This window comes from Populus euphratica, unplaced genomic scaffold (genome assembly GCF_000495115.2).
Source record: "Populus euphratica unplaced genomic scaffold, PopEup_1.0 scaffold6.1, whole genome shotgun sequence".
Lineage (NCBI taxonomy): Eukaryota > Viridiplantae > Streptophyta > Magnoliopsida > Malpighiales > Salicaceae > Populus > Populus euphratica.
This window is the reverse complement of record NW_011499849.1, coordinates 1,328,009-1,347,366: the sequence shown is the minus strand read 5'-3', so window position 1 is coordinate 1,347,366 and position 19,358 is coordinate 1,328,009. Positions and strand designations below refer to the sequence as shown.

The 19,358-nt window shown below is 31.0% G+C and overlaps 1 protein-coding gene across 1 annotated transcript; it reads right to left on the bottom strand.

The window, feature by feature from the left end:
* Positions 1-4,406: 4,406 nt before the first annotated feature.
* LOC105120467 (phosphoglycerate mutase-like protein 1) lies at positions 4,407-8,309 on the bottom strand. Its single transcript, XM_011018664.1, has 10 exons — positions 7,632-8,309; positions 7,375-7,436; positions 7,166-7,273; positions 6,970-7,049; positions 6,372-6,534; positions 6,053-6,127; positions 5,840-5,928; positions 5,282-5,401; positions 4,883-4,927; positions 4,407-4,799 (listed from the first exon to the last, which is right to left on the bottom strand). The coding sequence occupies exons 1-10, from the start codon at positions 7,822-7,824 to the stop codon at positions 4,700-4,702; spliced, it is 1,035 nt and encodes a 344-aa protein (XP_011016966.1). The 5' UTR covers positions 7,825-8,309; the 3' UTR covers positions 4,407-4,699.
* Positions 8,310-19,358: the final 11,049 nt, after the last annotated feature.

Sequence of the window (19,358 nt, the reverse complement as noted above, 5' to 3'; positions counted from 1 at the left end):
AAACTAAATATATAATGTACAATATATATATATATATATATATATATATCTTGTTATATTGACCGTATTGACCGTATCAAACAGTTGCCTAGACTTGAAGCTCGGTTGCAGCACCAATCTTCTTCACAAGGGCACAGTCCCTGGAACATCATGGGAATAAAGTATGCATCTAAGAGAGGTATAAACTCAGTGGATGGAACTGAAACGTGTCAATTCAAGCATGTTCCTTCCACAAAAGCTCAAAATTCTTACGAGCTTTTTTTTTTTTTTCAGTATTCCACTGTTGCTCCAACCAGATGAAGACAAGACAATAAAGATAATTGTAGTTTCTTTGTAGTTTCTAGGCTTGGCGTGACCAGCTGAAGCTTGTTAATTATTTTTTTATTTTAAAATTATCTTAATATATTAATATTAAAATAAAAATAAAAAATTATTATTTTAATATATTTTTAAATAAAAAATACTGTAAAAAATAATCATTATTACAATAACCACACTACACCTTATGATAGCAGTGATTCTTAACATTGACAATGCATTACAGGACTTGAGTAATCAAGAATAAGGTGTTCATAAATAATAAATTTCCCATACAATTTTTTTAAAAAAGATGAAAATTAAAAAAGAAGAAGAAAATATCACTAGCACTCAGAGCTCACACGCAACTAAAAAAACTACGATCATCCTAATTGTGTCCTTTATACAATCTAATTTACAATTTGTTTTTCTATTCTAATCTGCGAGCTGATTATTGAGTATTTTCAATGCAATCCTAGATGAGATGATTTGAAAAATTAAAATAGAATCCAATCTCTCACTAGTAGCGTATTGACAATTGAAGTCCACTTTGAAAACATAACTTTGGGCTTGAATCCTTTTTTTAAATTAATGGTCCATACCCAAAAGGTGAATAGGGTAAAATTATTTTCAAAATAGATTTGTTATCTGCACTTAGTAGCTGGTAGGATAAAATTTCTTTTTAATGTTAAAAAAATGTTATGGCAAAACAATTCAAGTCTCAAGTTATTGATTGAGATGACCTTAAAAAAAAATATTAAAATTAAAATGAATCAATTTAAAAAACAAAAGTGAACACACGATAATATTTAAAATTGATAATCCTAGTCATAAACTCAAGGCTAATGAAATAGAAGGTGAACCACAAAAATTAACAAGGAAAAACTTTAGAAATAAATGATAAAAAATAAGAAAACATCAACTTAAAGGGAAAAAAATTAAGCAAACTCGGACGAACCAAGAACTTAGTCAGTTAGTCTAATCTTTAAAACTCATGACCTGTGAAATTTTGGATCCGAGTTCAATCAATAAACTTAATTCTCAACCAATTTAATTTTAAAGAATAAAATTAAAAAAAATATCAATAAAATAAATTGGCAAAAGCAAGAAACAAACAACAACAAAAAATGATAAAATTTGATAGAAAAAAACTCAAGAATGACATTTGAAGAAAAAAATTAAAAATAATCTCAAACAAAATATATAGCAATTAAAAAAATCATAAGGTGAAATTGTAAAATATTTGTAATTTTATATATTATTTATAAGTTAAAAAATAATAGGGGGTGAAATTAAAAAATATTTATTATCTGATAGGCTATTTATAGATTAAAAAATAACAATGGTAAATTGAAAAATATCTATAGTGTTATGGTTTATTCTAAAATAAAATAAAAATAGTAATCAAAATGATAATGATCAAATATGAAGAAAAAAAATGTTGAAATGGTTGGTTTAACATTTTGCAAAAGGCTAGCACAAAATTCAAAGGGAAAAAAAAAAGATTTCAAGCAGAAGAAAAGGAAAAGGTGGTAGTTAGTGTCAAGGCAAAGACATTTCTTATATATGTGAAATGTCATATCATTATGTAAAAGGCATCAGAATCTTTCAAATATCACACTGAGAGATAGTGTTTGGTGGCTAAAGAATCTCACATGTGCTTCCTAAACAATATAGAGAGCATCCACATGTTGATGCCTGTATTTTCATGCTAACAAGTTTTTCTTGTTAATAATATTTAATATATAACAACCACAATAACATTATGATCAATCTTTAAATTTACAATAAAACCAGTATAAAATAACCAGGAAGCTCACGTAAAAGAGTTATATTTCTTTTTATCTCTAAAAAGTATTATAGTAATTATATTATTTAAAAAAAATAAAGTACTAAAACACTCATAAATGAGACATTAATTTTTTTTATTTTAAGGTTAAAATAGTAATTTTATCATAAAAAAAAAGAAAATGATAAGTCTAACCCCATTAAATACATTAAAAATAATTATATCACAATGAAAAGATAATTTTATTCTCAATGACTAGTTCAATAATTTTTTTTAAAAAAATTATAATTATAATTATAATTATATTATTACAATGAACAAGCCACAAAATAAAATGTAAGTTTTAAAAGTCTATCGACATCAAATCCTAAATAACAAATACATAGACCACGAGCCCATCTCCCCGCCATGCATTTAATAATAGAATATATCCAAGGCCTAATTTTATTTATTTTTCTTTAAAAAAAAACAGCGGCAGCAGAATAAAAAAATCCAAAAAATAAAGATAAACTTAAAAAATCAAGGAAATCCCATTTTTCATAGATGGTTTGAATTACGCTGCAAACCATATCATTTTTTAAACTAAAAATAAAATTCTATTACTTTAAAAAAATTAAACAAAAAAATATGTATTAGAATTTAAAAAAAAAACTGAACTAAAAAAGTAAACTAAAAGCCCAGTACAATATAATTCTTTCAAAAAATACTAAGATACTAACATTTTATAATTCGAGTTTTGCGGTTTAATTTATCAAACTTATTATTTGAATCATAAATTCTAACATGTTTATTTTTTAAATTATTCTTTATTTAATTATATAATATAGAATTCGGATTATATACTAAACTTGGTTTAATCACAAAAAAAAATTATTTATAAAATTAAATATAATTAAATATCAAAGTGTTTATTCCCAACCATAATTAACACACAAATATCAAATTAAAAAAATATTATTTATCTTATTTTAAAACAAATAAAATATTAAAAGGTAAAATAAATAAATAAATAAATAAAATAAAAAATAAATAAAATAAAATAAAATCAAAGGCATGCAAGCCCAGTAAACCTAATGTGTGACCTAAAAAAAAGTGTCGGCAAGCTGAGAGAAGCCCTCGTGCTTGGATGTGATAATTTTTTTTGTCATATGCCCCATTTAAAAAAAACAATAACACGCGATATGTTGCATAATGACTTGAATTGCGACCACCAGAGGTGGTTGGAAAGTCGGGCAGCCGCCCCTAGGGATAAAAAACCTATTTTAACTCATTTTTTTCAAGCAAAAACCTTTTAATAAGCACCATAAAAACCTTAAAAAAAATACCATTTTTGGTAACGAACTACCATTTTATTGGTTAAAAACTAAACACCCCAGTCAAGATAAAATTTAAAAACTTGATCTACTTTGAGCGATATAAATGAGAACTAAACATATATAAAACCCTTAAAAAATTAAAACTTATAGACACTACAAACAAGTTTTGTCGTTGAAAAACAGGTGCTAGGTAACTCTCTCTCCTTTATTATAATTTGACAACTTCCTCTCATTTCTCAAATCCATCATGGAAGGCTATATTTGGTGGCCGAAAAAAATTGCACCTAGCACGATGGCTCCACTCACATGTTGGCGTGTACACCTGCCTATTTACTTCAGTCCTTGCATGTATTTTAGTTTCAAATTTGATCATTTAAATCTTAATTGTTTTAGATCAACTAAATTTCTACAATATTTTAAGATAACTATATTTAAACAACCAAAACAAACCATTAAATTCAATCCCAAATAAAAATAATGTTAAAAGATCAAATTAAATATAAAAAAGTTGAATGATCAGAAAAAAAAAAATCTAAAGTTTTCTCTGCTGTGCAAATCAACCCTTGATGGTAGAAAAAAATAAAGACTGAATATTTGTTAAAGATTCAGATTCAGATTCAGTCCCAAGCCTCTAATTGCTTATAATCGAAGAAATTAAATTTTATTTTATCTGTGAGCATTAACCAAGCCAAAAAAAATAATCTATCAACATTGCAAGATCTCCATGAGCAAGTGTAAAATACAAGGCAACAAGTAATCACAAATCAATACAAAGTTAAATGACAAGAAAAACCAATGTACAAGAGAAAGAAATCATTGTGGATTACTGTTGTAATCCACAATGTTTACTGAGTAGGGCTAAGTAATTTCCTTAGGAGTCTTACTTTATTTTATTTTAATATAGGCTAGCACACTAAAATCAACTCCAGAGCAATTGACATCAAAACCCGAAAGTAATTTTTTTTTTTTTTAAAAAAAAGAGTTGAAGGAAGGATCTAGAAAAGACAATTAATAATTTGATAGTTTAGTATCCTTTATTAATCATTTAGCATGTTCAGCTAATAAAATGATAGTTATTACATGAAGACTAACAATCATTCATTAAAAATAATTCCGTTCATATGCGTACACTAAGCTGAAATGCATGGGGATGACACCTGCTTGACACAAAAAAAAAATATCTGGAATTTTTCAAATTGAACTCTCTAGCTCGTTTTGTAGGGATGAAGTACCTCCAATTTCTTTTGATGGACTCAGCAACTCAGTACTGATTCATCTCACCAGAACAGACTATTACTTAAGACGGATTAATCTCTTCCGCCACATCACGTGGAAGGTCAAGCCCTTGAGGTTTTTTTCCATGATAATTAGTTATTGCTGTATCTGATCCTATCATACTGCAACGGGGAAAAAAATAATCAGTGTCTCTTGCATCATTGCATCAGCTGAAAAGTAGTCTAACTTTGCACAAGATACTCACCCTCTATCAACAAGGACCACTGAACGAAGCTCACAATTCGCAAAGCTGCAAATACAAATATCATTTTAATCCGATGAGCCAAAGCAAGAAACGCTCAATGTGGAGATCACTATTCAATGAATCTACCAAAACTTAAAAAATTGGCAGCCCAAATTTCATAGCTGTTGCTAATTACACCTCAACCCCTGGCCCTTACCCCGCTGACAATTATTCTGAGACTAGGGATGGAAAGGTGACATGAGAAGCTAGACAGTGCAGAAACCTGATTTTTCCACCTTTACAATTGAAACAAATTTGACTCATTTATGGAAAAAGGGATCGAACAAACATTACTAGTGAGTGGTCAGATTCCTCTAGCATGTACGTAAGATTGTTTTCCCAAAATGAACCAACACTTACTGCGTGCATATTTCACTCTTCACGGATGGATAACAATCATTTCCAAAAGCACTTAATGTATGATATAAGAATCCACTGTGGGAAACAACTGCAATCTCCTTCTCTTTTCGAGTCCACAACCTGGATAGAAAAGGAATGTTGTCAGCAATGTAGACCTACACTGGCCAACAGCTATTCCCTATGCATCTGTTTTAGGCATTTTCAGTGAGCAAAAATATGGAAATAGAGGAATAACCACATGGAAAACTTATGTTATTATGTTAATGAATTTGGGGAATTAAACTCTTACCAGTTCTTATCAGCAGTTGTAATTATAAGCACTTGTTAGAGAACAAAGTTAAACAATTATTCCTGTGTTACAAAAAAGAAGCAACTGCCAAAGATTTTACTTGAATGATCATTTCAAATCCTATTGATAGGGAAAAAAAGAGTTTTAGCAAAAGATGGGTGAAGTAGAGAATCCAAATTCTGAAATGCAATCCATTTTGTCCATATAAACTTTCAGTTCTTAGGTTGGTAAAAGAACACAATGCACAAAAACAACATAAACAACGTTACCATTTCAAGAACTTCTGTCCCCTGGCTGCAACTTCTTCATCCTTCTCTCTGATATCAGCCCTCCACAAAATGTCTTCATCACTTTCAATCTATACAAAATAAAGTGCTTCCTATTAGCCTAAGTATGAGACTGGAAACCAAGGAAAATAGTCAAAATATAAGCATAACTCATAACTGCATGTCTGCATGAAGATAATAAGAGTAAATACTTGCCAACGAAAAATCAATTGCTGGAAATATGGACCGATACTCACTGATGCTTCTTCTCCTATCACATGGATGAACTCCCTGTCATTGAAACACAGTAGAATTTTCAAGGTAAACAGCTTACAATTCAATTTAAAAGAAACTCCAAAAAACTATAAAACTAAACAAATGGCATTACTCTTTACGATGAAAATCCCATCAATACCATGTTTTATCTTTTGATTCTCATTCTTTAATTCATCTATTGAACAGTACAAGCTTTGAAAAGCAAGTCTAATATCCACATTCCACACAGCTATGATATGCCAGGTGTTGTAAGACTTACCAAATGTTCTCGACAAAGCTCAACTGCAATAAATGGAGGAGAGTGTAGACTTGAAATTGCAGGATGGTTACTTTTCCCTGCATTTTCCAACATCAATGGAGGGGCATTTATACCATCCGTGTACCCTTCCCCGCCAAATACTCCGACTGCTGTTTGCATGGTCCTAGTAAAAGTATCCAGTGTCATAATCTATGACAAAGATTTTGGAGAACTGAAACATGCAAAACTTCCTAATTTTCATCATTGAATGTGACATAATTCCTTCAGAAAACATGATATTCCAAATTCAGCAATACAGAAAACTCTACATTATCTTAAATTATGTTTTCATTCATTCCAGTCAGTGTAAGGGAATGCTAAATTCAATCCATCTATTACTTATTCCTTGATATCAAAAACGCTATACTCAAAGCTAACTCAAATACCTTTACATAATCAATGATATTGAATATTGCCACGCGCTATAAAATGTTTTCATTTATTCATCTTCCAGCTTGTGTTGCAGCATTTAATTCTAATAACAGAGTGCCACATGCTACGGGACACAAAGAAAAAAGCTCTACTAACCGCAATAAAGGATTTGGCAGGAATTTAATACCTTAACAAAGGGGAAACAATGACCAATTCAATCTTCTTATTGATCCCACATTCATAAACGTGCTTGCGCAGATTATCAACCTATTTTAGTTGCACAAAATCAAGCCTTGCTCTGTTTAAAAATGATGCTTAAAACAAGAGCATATATGAAAAGCAACGTAAAGGGACAAGTCATGGCTCGTTGAATTGGCAATTACCTGCCGCCAGCCTAGAGGGGTAAGGTGCGCATCAAAGAGTTCTTCAGACATATAAGCATTATAGTCCTTTTCTCCTTCTACGTTGTGAATCCCTTGTGCGTGCCTAACCTGTATGCATTTATGTAACCCAATAATAACCAGAATGGTGCAGATTGTTAAACACAAAAAGGCATGTATAAGCGTGTCATCAAAATCCACGAAAAACAAACCAGGTGAATTGTTTTAGTGCGGTGTAGCGGGTAAAGACATTGACCACCTGTGCCATCCATTTCTGCAAGCATACAGGTAAAATAAATAAGTAAAACATGCGAATCGAATCGTGTCCATAGAAAATCTATATATAAACAGAATATCCATGTCAAAAAACAGCTATTTAATTAATTTTTTATATAAAAAGGAAATACTGGGGAATCCAAGAGCAAGACCGGGCTTAGTAGGAGCTAGGTTTATGGAGATTGATTTGTACCTGACAGAGAAGAGAAACAACGTGGTAAAGAAGAAGGATGAGAAGAGGGGTGCCGTTGTAGAGGTGGCCCTAGGTTACGTGTAGGCTTTGAAATGGCGAAGGAAATAGTAGCAAATGAGAGATTGTTGTTCAAGGAAAGAGGCAGCGTCGGGGATGGCAAAGGCAATTGAGGGGGCTTATATAGAATGGACATAGTGCTTCAATTGATTGGTCTCCTGCCGTTTCGGTGTGTGGATGAGCGTGAAATTGGTACGTTTCTAGGGCTTCTTTTAGTAATATTCTGAGCACATGCCGTGTTTTATATGCCTTGAACGCATATTGGATTCTTGAAACTTGAAAGGTCATCATCGTCTTGAACCAGACATTTTCCCTCCTTGCCAACTGGCTTCAAACCCCTCCCCCCAAAAAAACTAATAATTAAATAATTAAAAAAAAAGCGCCTCCATTCTCTTCTGCTGCAGCTCGGATGAAAATTCGTGTGGACGACTGGATTTAGCATATTGACATCTTCGCTGGCACCGACCAAGAAACAAAAAAGAAATCTAGAAACAGGTAGTGAGCTTTCTCATCTTCTCTCCACGCAGCATTCCCATAACCGAACCAACAATCTCCTCCTTAAAAGTAATTCAAGAATGTGAGAAAATACTAAACCGAAAATAACCACCACAACAAACTTACAAACCTAAACAACTAATCAAGTAATTCAAGGACTGGCGCACTGGCTAATCCTCTTTTAAATGGGTTAGGCGTGGAGGCCCATATACCTAGCCTGTCTTGTTCTTTTTTCCTCTGTGTTTCACATAAAAATTGTGATGTCAAATTCAAAATACAAATTGTTGTTTGACTGGCTAGTAAAAAGAAACCCTTTTCAACCGCACTTCAAGTCATTAGGTTTTTTAATTTATTCTAATTGCTTACTTCTTATGGGATTATGATTTTATTATTTTAAAAATCATTGAAATAAAATATATTACTTTATGTTTTTTCTTGATGGTGTTAAATTCTTTGTTAACGGCTACAATTCTTTGTTTTTGCGCTGACCAAAAAAATTCTTTAGCCCGTTATAGCGAGCGGCCCGCAGCTTGTTTTAGAACTCATTTTTGGGAGATGTACAGATTTTACTTTTGAATATTTTTTTTAAAATATATTTATTTTGAAAAGAATTTTAATTTAATGTTTCTTAAAAAAGTTTTTTATAATTTTAATATACTAATATAAAAAACCTAAAAAAATATTTTAATATATCTTAAAATAAAAAATACTTTTAAAAAATATCCTAAAAATCAAACCGTCACTTAGCATCTAAAAGGTATCTATACTCGTAATTTTGTAATTTTTCATCGTCACTAATTGAGCCAGGGGCGACAATCTATAATCGTTAGTAATTTGACTGGAGTTTTGATACCCAGCGAATAGAACGTCCATGGAAAGGTGTATGTTTTCTTTTTTTTTCTTCTTCTTCTTCTTCTTCTTCTTCTTATTTTTATCATGGGAGATCCGTGATATTCTACTAAGCTTTCTCGTGTATTAAAAGATTTTTTTTTTAAAAAAATATTATTTATTTATTTATTATTTTTTTATATCATAAAATAAAATATGTTTATGTTAAAAATAATTTTTAAAAAATAAATAATATATTTTAATATATTTATAAAAAATTAAAAACCATCCCTACTACACTCTCGAACTCAATTAAAACATCAGCTATAGATCAACCTTTTTCTGGGATTTTTGCGTTTACAAGAAAATGTCCGAGAGCAAAAGACTTCTTTAAAAAGAAAAAAGAGGATTTAGAATCGAAGATCCATAAACCCCCGAAAGGTTCGATATGGTGGTGAAGGGGATATTTGTGTTTTGCCCTGCTCCGGTTGCTTGTTAGGGCCATCCAGTCGGTTAGCACTAGGTGGCAAAATCTTGGAACTCAAATCATAAGGATGATTGGTCGAAGCCCACCTTGGGTTTAATCAAAGGCCCATACACTTTATCCTAACAATTGGACTTATGCGAGATGAACGAGGGTCGATTGTTCAGAGCTTGGCACCCAGTATTGGACCATCGTCATATGACACCCACTCCCATTTAAGTGAACTACTTGGGCTTTCACATGAACTATCTATGGCTTAATATGGCGTTAATTTTTGGATAATGTTGCCAAGACCCCATAAGAGAGCCGAACATCTTGTGCAATGGATCATCAACATGATGCTCTGAAAGTACATTATACTAATTGTTGTTAGGAGATTTTGGATGATGTGATACCATAAAAGAATACCCAGAAAACAAAGTTTTTTAAGTCCATAAAACACATACACTTGAACACCAAAGTCTATTGAAATCATGTTTCAGTGATTTTTGTCGGGCTTTTTAGCGTTGTCCTTTATATAATTTTCCGGCGGCCTTGAACTACAGGGCTGGCATCAGGTTTCAATTTGGACTCAACCGAATAACTTGTTAAAGAGGCCCAAATCCAAATAAATCTACCCCTTTATCTTTCTGACGATAAAGACTTGTAGCCCAGCCCAGGCGCTGCGACCCAGGGACTTCCTACTTCGATTTTCACATGAGAGGGCATGTGGTAGGTAAAACGTCTCCAAGTTCCTTGCAAAGAAGGGAAGTGAGTAGTGGTGGCTTGCAAGGGTAAGCGTACGTGCGAGAGAGTTGTGATCCACGGCCCAGATAACCTTTGTTTCTTTTGCGATCAGGACACAGCATACTCTTGTAAGAGACAATGATTAGTGTTCGCAAAAGTTTTAGACAACTCTGGCAATTAGCAAACACATACAAAAAAGACTTTGTCTGATATAAGAGGATTGGTAGGAATTAAGTGCAGTTCACCACCTAGCCGTCCACTGCAAATGGCCACCAAATATTTTCATGGTAGGAATTATAAGAGCATTCCACGTCCAATAACATTGGACTTCAGCTAGCAATTACTTAAGATTAAAGAATGCCAACTAGCCACTAACTCGAAGAACCTGCTCTCCACTAATCTCTTCATAATTTGTCAGTAGCTAGTTTCTTGAATATAATGGACGGCAACCAAATCTCTAGCCTTATATACTTTTCAACCACTATAGCTAGGTTAACCCTTAGGCAATGATGCATATTGAAAATCTTACATAAGACTTGAGAGGGAGGAAATTACATCCAATCATCGCTTAATCTAAAATCTAAACTAACTCGCATTACTAATGTTCTAAACCCGTAATTTCTTCTTATATTATTCCCATGCCTTTATATATAGAAGCACATTAATTATACCTATGCTTGGAAGCATATTTGAGACATGACTACGCCAAGGCTTCGTTGCTATGAGTTGGTTTCTTTTGCATACGGCATTCTCTCGAAGACCATCTCTCTCTGTTTTTTTTTTCTTTTTCTTGGGATGATTTCTTGGTCAAATTAAACCATCTTAATTTTATTTGGATTGTTAGTATCTTCTTCTGTATATAAAATAAAGATTAACGAGAAGAAGCTAGAGAATCTTCAAGCTGTTTAAGCTTAAGTTAGTTTGAAAGCTGTTTGAACGTCATGTTTTCTCAGTTCTCAAATCTCTGTAAGAGACAAATGCTAGATGATGTTGTAGTTTGACTACCAAGCAAGCAACCGCTGTATTTCATATAAATTTCATAGTGCAGACACGAATTTTCAAAAGATTATGAATACACTGTTTTTATATAATCAATCAAAATGGTTGTGGTTATAGCTACTGACATATCTTAATTCGAGGAGACCGTGGCCGAGCTTTACGAGAAACTAAAGAATGAAGTGAAAATATTAGATTCGGTGCCAGATCTAATCAAAGAAAATAATATTGTCAACTTCAAGGACAACATATATACCTTGATTCTCGTACGTTACGTATCCATTTAATTACCATTTTTGTTCGGGGATGAAATCACAAAGCTTTGATACATTTTTGTAGCGTAGAAAGGCAGATGCATGATCCTAATGGAGTGGTCCAAGAAATATAAAATTATAAACAAGTTGAGTTGTGTAAGTTTTTAGTTTTGAGAACTATAATTAATATCTCTAAGTTGGATTTGTGGGTGGCGTACGCAATGCCAATCTAGTCGTGGCCTCGGAAGCATATACCGTGGCGACGTCGCTGCCTATACTCGAGTCACGCGATAAGCATGGAAGTGCCTGGGGACCCATCATTATTTTGTTGAGTTTAAGCAGATTTTGAGGTCAATAGTCAGCGTGATAATGGAACGATATCAACCAACCAGCCTACTTAAATTAACCCTTCATCGATCCTACATATATTTGTTTGCGAGGGAGTGCACAAGATCACCGTTCGCGATAATGCATGTCCTTTTTAAGAATTTTAATGCACTAAACAATGGCTTGCATGTCGACTAGTGGGGTTAATTAAATTAAATCCAGTAGGATTCCAACTAATCAGTTTTTCAAATGACAACTAGCTAGTTAGTTCTTCGAGCCAGTTAAGTAATTCAACATTAATTAGCGAAGACATTCCTAGAGACCACATATGGATCTTATATTTCGCAAATGATCACTTGTGTTATTTTTGCAGGTTTAGTTAATTTGGTTGGTGTTCATTAGCCTCCTGCATTATAATTAATTAATTTATGATCGAATCTATGAATATATGTTAGCTCAAATTCAAATGATTCATATTTTGTACCGGCTATAAATAATTTTTTTTATTAAATACTAGTATCTGAAAATTCATTAAATCCTAATTAATCCAATCTAGCTTGGTCGGTTCATCAAAGATAAAGTTTTTTGAGCAATAATATGTTCTAAATACAAGATTTAAATTGAAGATTTTATTTTAAAAAAAATAAACCAACCAATATTAAATAAACTAACTTCATTTCTATAAAAAATAAGAGTGTCTTATTGGTTAAAAAAGAAAAAGAAAAGATGCACGCCTTAATAATAGCCATGAGTTTCAAGAGGCAACTTTTCGTAATAAATGGGGCTTGATCACAACAAAACCTCCTGCACCTTGCAATCCAACCACGAGATCACTTGGCAGTGATTTTCTTAATCCATCACCCAGTGCATGCCTGGCTAGAATTTCAAGCTGTGTATTCTAGATTTAAATAGCTTTGATTTACTCTCTTTAACAAGTGAGACTAATTATATTTATGGTTCTTGCAATGCCAAGAATCCCTTGTCATATCATCAACCGCCGCACCAGGAAAGCTGATCTTTTGCCCTACCGCCCATGTCTCCGTGCGCTCCACCTGTTCATGACTTAAAATCAGTTTATCTATCGATCAGTCAACAATAGCCTGCTCCCTGCGAAAGCCAATTCCAGCAGAAAAAAAAGAAAGAAAAGAATCTGGCCTCATAGCAAGCCAGGTAATCCCACCAGACAAGCAAGTGTACAGTTCGAAACCAGTGGTGCTATGAACAAACTCTTAACAATCCGACAATGTCAACTACTTGCAATATGAACATAACGTAGCGAGTAAGAACTAGCTGTGAAGCGTCAAAATCACGCCTGATTAATTAGACTCATTCTCAAATAATAATTAATATCCAGTAAAGTAAGAAAGAAAGAACCATGGCCAATAAGTAGTAATAGATCAAATATTACCCCCGTTCTCATTATTCCTACGAATTTGTGGATAAAACGTGGAAGATCCATCGTCATAAATAAAAGCAAAATAAATCAGTACACAATTTTAATTATCAAGGCTGTTTTCTCCTATAAGAAATGCTCTAAAATATGTACAATTCGGTGATGTATCTACAATTACCTTATATGTATCTACCTTAACATTCTGTTGTCAGAGATGGAACGGACCGCATTTTAATCTTTCATGTTCTTTTTTTAGGGAAAAAAAGAAGAAATTAAATACATTTAAATCAGAACACTCCTTTAAACGAGGGTATTTAATGTAATGGCATTTGCCGAGATGGAAGTTAGAACTCCCTATAACCAGTGTATGTTATTTTTGGGTTCCCTTCCCTCGATCTCTCACAAAGAAGACCCGTGAGGCATGTCTTTTTCTGTCTCTTTAGTTTCTGATTTTAGATTTCGTCTAGCAAATTAAAGACGTATGCATAACATGCAAGATGAGAAATACCAAAGATCATCTTTACCATGGAAGGAGAAGTACTTCTTGAAGCGGTGGCCTCAATTTTATTATTTCTCTTACAGACCGCCACCTCTAAAAGCCCCCCTGCCCTTGAAATTCCAAAAAAGACGACCTCTACTCTTCCAGCCGCAGCATACAGCAGTGCTGTAGCAACGTACCCTCTGATACAATACTACAATGGACCCCTCTAGCTAGCTACCATTGATTGTACTAGCAAACAAAACACAAGCAGACAAATTTATGGTGAGCGGAAGAGTGGGTTCTAGGTAGAAAACCATAACCCTAATGATGATATTGTGGGCTGTCAAGTTGTATTAAGAGAGGGAGAGAGAAAGAGAAGGAAAACCACCGTTTCCAAACCGCTTTGTGTCGGGGAGGTGGGGAGAAACAGCCCGCAGTTTTCTCTTACCACCATTTGCAAAACTGTGCTTGAGGTTCTCGTGGTTGTGAGTCATGTCATCTAAAAATTATTTGCCAAATCCCATAAAAAAAAATTTGCCGTTCTTCTATTTAGCTTCTGGTGCCCATTGATCGTCTATTATGATCTGTAGATTTGTCGTCTAATACGTGAAAAACTGGTCCAACGTTAATAATATCGGTGAGGGGATACCCCATCATCGTCGGTATTTGATTCTTGGCAGAAAGAAAATAGAAAATATATATATATATATATATTGATTCTTTAATTAAATGTTTTGTTGATTTGATTTGTTGCGTAATTATTATTTTTTTATATTAATTTTGAGTTACAAAATGAAGGTTGCTTTAAATTTCTGGTCCTGTCTAGTTGAAATATAATGTACTCAGTAATTAAATTACTACATGTTTTTACTTGCGAAGGAGGGGTTTCAGAGGACTCGAATCTTTTCCTAGCAGGGACACAGAGATGAAATAGAGCCACTACCATATCACATATATCTTCTACGTTTTTTCTTTTTTAAAAATCTCATATCACTATTCAATAGCGCTTTAAAGTAAATAAATTTATCAACTAAAATCTCAATAAAAATAACTAATTATATCAATTAACACTTAAATCATAAAATGTTAATAACAACATATAAACCTGGACTAAATCAAAATTCCTAATAGAAGTTATTGGATAACATTGTATTAAAATAAAGAAAACAAGCCTTTTTTTTATTATAATGTTATTCTCTCTCCATTGCTTTTCTTGTTTTTGGATAATCATCAATAATTTAATTAAAAAGCACTAATTAGCCATTTAGTAAATGGCTAAACAATTCTTTTTATCATATTGACCGAGGTATCCCTATATTTTTTAAAAACAATTAGATTAGTTTCATTTAGAATTTATAATTATTTTTCATATTAAATATACTTCCTGAAAATTAAACTTATATTTTTATTTTTACATAAATATAATAATATTTTAAGTACTGTTAGATTAACATTTTATTGGTAAATTACTAAACAACTTATTCTCTCTACATTGTCTATTGGAAAGTCTAATGTTACTTTATAAAATAATATGTTTTATATACTTTGAAGATAATAGTAACAAAAAAAACTATAAAAAATATGTTAATGTTATTTTAAAATATATAGCTTTTTGTACCTCAAAAAATATAGTTTTCATAATTTATTGTATTATTATTTTTTAAAATTTGTAATATCAACCAGCTGTAATTGTAAGTTTACAAGAAGAAAGTAATTCTTTTAATCGATTTTATTTTAAAAATAAATAAATTCAAAAATATTTAGACATGGCCTTTCGTTTTCCTGTGTAGTCATCTTTCTTTTTCTTTGAATAGAAAAGTAAATGAATAAGTGATATTTTAAAGATTGAAATTAATTTGAAGATTTAATTGAAGTTAATAAAACATACCACGCAGGGTATGTTTAATTGATAATAATAAAACAAAAAATTACATACAGAATAATAGTATTGTTCAAGATTTTTTTTTTTTTATCAGATCAGTTTGCGAGTAGTTTTCAAAACGCCCCTCATAGTGATCTCTTATGTACAAATAATTTACTGAATTCACTCAAGTATTGGTACGAAAGTTTAACGGGATAAAGGAAGAAATTAATAGAATATATCTCCGTAGTTTAAAGTTATTGTTTCAATGATTTATTAGCAGATTTAACCTAACGCAACTGTAGTAAGCAATTTTAAATGTGTTCGGAATTAATTGTTGTTTGAATAACAATAAATTTTTAAAACATTATTTTTATTTTTAGCTGTAGTTAATTTTATTAAAATATTTTTTTATTAAAACTATGATTAAAATTATTATTTAACAAAAAAATATGTCAAAGATGTTTGATTGAAATTATAATTAAAATTAATGTTGTTAATAAAATTGTTAAAAAAATAAATATTATTTTTTTATTTTGCAAACACATTAATATGTATTGAATTACTAATACATTGTAAAACAATCATGTGAATTACAATACTAAATTTATTATCATATTAAACTTGTTAAAATCTCATCATGAATATATTCATGCATAAAGGTTTTTGGTTTTCATGAGTTTGTGCACGTGGAACCACATCGATTAAAATATCACCAAGAATAAACTTAGAATGAAGATCAAATTTTATAAATACTATATTTTCCTATGACTTCCTTCTAATATATTTATGTAGTGCCATAAATACCATTATAATTTGAGCTTATGTGTAGTAAGGAAATATAGACATATTCTATAAAATTCTCTACATTTTCTTCCAACCTTCAAATATATATTATATTACACAATGTATTGAAGAATGAACACGATTAAATATTTCTTGAAATGTTGAAATATTTCATAAACTTCCCTATTTGAAGTACCAAATGCTAATGTATAAAGAAACATGCAAATTTTCTCAATAACACTCATCCATCTTGATGTTTTTAACCTTTATTGGGTAGACTTTGAAATGCTATTGCATTCGTCCCAAATATATTAACATAATATTTTCAATTTCTATATATAATTTCATTCAATCATCGTATTCATGTATTGCAAGAAACCATATAAGGTTATTTATAAATGTAATTATTATAGTATATAGCAAGAGTTCCAACTATGTATAATACTAATTTACAACGATTAAACTCTTAATGTCAAAATAACGCACCATCACCTTCTTCATCAACATCATTTTTTTTATCGTCATTATTATCACCATCATGTGTCTTGTCATCATCACAACAACCATTATTATTGTCGTCGCCGCCACCACCACCATCACTATACTTAATATAATCAATAACATGATTTATTAAATTATCATAATTCTAATCAAATAGATCATTAGACCATTATGCGTCTATATTTACAATGAAAAATAATTTATTTTATCAAATGAACCTTGATGTAAAAATAATTTATTTACACTTACCACAATACCACATTATACAAAGGATACTTGATGCAAGTAAAATGCGCACACACACACACACGCGCGCACATACACTCATATATCTAATAACAAAAAAGAAAACTCAAAACTCGATTTCCAAACTTGTTTAATGATGTCTAAAGTAGAAAAACACATTGCTAATACTTCAATGTACAAAAACTGATGCATTGTTAGTATCCATGTCCAAAACATTTCATAATGTAAATATATGTTGTTTAAAGATCCAACGTTCAACTTTTAGAATTTTGTTATTAATTCCACTCCTAGGGGAATTTCGGTAATAGAAAAGGTTATATAATTCAACTAACATAGATACTTTTATCTTTTTAGAAATAATAATGCTTTGGATCAAATGATCTTTACAATCCCATATGTCAATCTCATTTAATCCACTATAAAATACAGAGGAAAAGGAGCATGATTCCTCTAGTAAAGCAAACAATTAAATATACGTAGATTCTTATGTTAGCATTAAACAATATTGAACTTTGTCAATTAAATTGTCGCATCATTCCAAACACAATATTGATTTGCACTGTATAATTTTAAGACAACTTTGTTCAGCAATGAACAAAAAAAGTTATGCAATGTAATGATTGTGATGCCAACAAAAAACTAAAAGTGCTACTTGTTTATGTATCTCAAAATGAAATGTTGCATAAAACATATCATACCATGATCTCAATAAAAAGCTAAAAACAACCATATATACATATTGCACTGTAAACAATAAGAAGAAAAAACTAGTAAAACTTCCGATGAGAAACTAAGGGATATTGTTAAAAATAGTTGTCAAAAAGTCTATTAACAAGCACACAAATGTTATGTGAAACATAGTACAACTACCACTAAAAATCAAGGAAATTTTTTTAAAATTAAAAATAAAAAAGCATTTAAGATTGAAACAATCAATATCTACATCTAGTTGTATCAATTACCTCAATAAGAAAAATAATTGTAAAATATTAAAGTCTGAGGTAAACAAACCTTAGCAATGTTTGTTTTCCATTTACATATTTTAATATAGTAAGATAAATATAAAAAGGAAACAACTTTATTTTTTTGTGAATTGCAATCACCTTGATAACTTTTCATTCAAACAGGAAAGAAGGCAATAACATAAGGTTGATCACAATGGTACTTAAAAATAAAATAATTAGTAAGTTTCAATACATTTCATAAAACATATAGTTTTGAATTCAAAATTGTTTAAAACAGCATAGATTACTTGAAAACCAAAAAATATAATTGTAAAAGAATGAAGTCTAGGATAAAAAAAGACTAAAAACATATGTGATCTATGCAATTAGCAACATCACATAATTGATTCCATTCAAAATATAGTTTGTAATAGAGGGTTCTATAAGAAAAAAATTGGATTACACGACTAGCAATCCTTTGTCTATTGTTTATATTCATTATCTAGCTTGTTCTTTTTATTGTACCACAACAATTAACAAGGAATAACTTTCATTCATGCAAAGACACAAAATCAAAAGTTTAAACATAAAATAAATGGAGGTGATGATTTCAGCTTGAGAAATAATGATATAACATCTGAAATGTAGAAAGTGAAAATGAGCGTAATAAATTATTAAGGTTAGCTTACCAAGATCTATTAATGTAAATGACAATGTTTTGTGAAAACCGATTAGAAAAAGGGAAAAACCAAGCATATATGATGGAAGGATATTATAGTTATTGAAAGAAGATAAAAGTAACTTATACCCTATAAAAGTTTGCTCGCTTATTTTTTGGCAATGATTTCATCTTGAAAAGAACAAATAGATGTGTAACCTCGAGATTTCAATCTTATAACACCGAAGAAGCAAAGCAATAAAGCAAAAGTTGCAGTTGTTTGGGAGGATGATTGGGGTATTTTGGTCATTCATTGTAACAAGCAGTTTTTTTTACAAAATTTATCAGTGGAAAGAGATGAATAATTATGGTTAGAAATCAATAAAAGCAAAAATTTTCTGCTTCACGTGAACCTGTGGTTGGACCTTTAATTTTACAAGGTTTCACACTCTAAAATTATGGTTGAAATGGTAACCAAATACTTTATTTATGTGGTCTATTCGAAATGCAGAAACTGCCACAAAACCAAACAGTCCTTCAAATACAGTTTGGGCGTGAATTTATTATAACCTCGGTACTCTTTTATCTGTGAAATTTAGAATTTATTAGATTTTTTGTCCATAATATGTTGAGGGTTGGATCAATTTTTTTAATATAAAAAAATATTTAAGTGCTATTAACTTGTTTTAT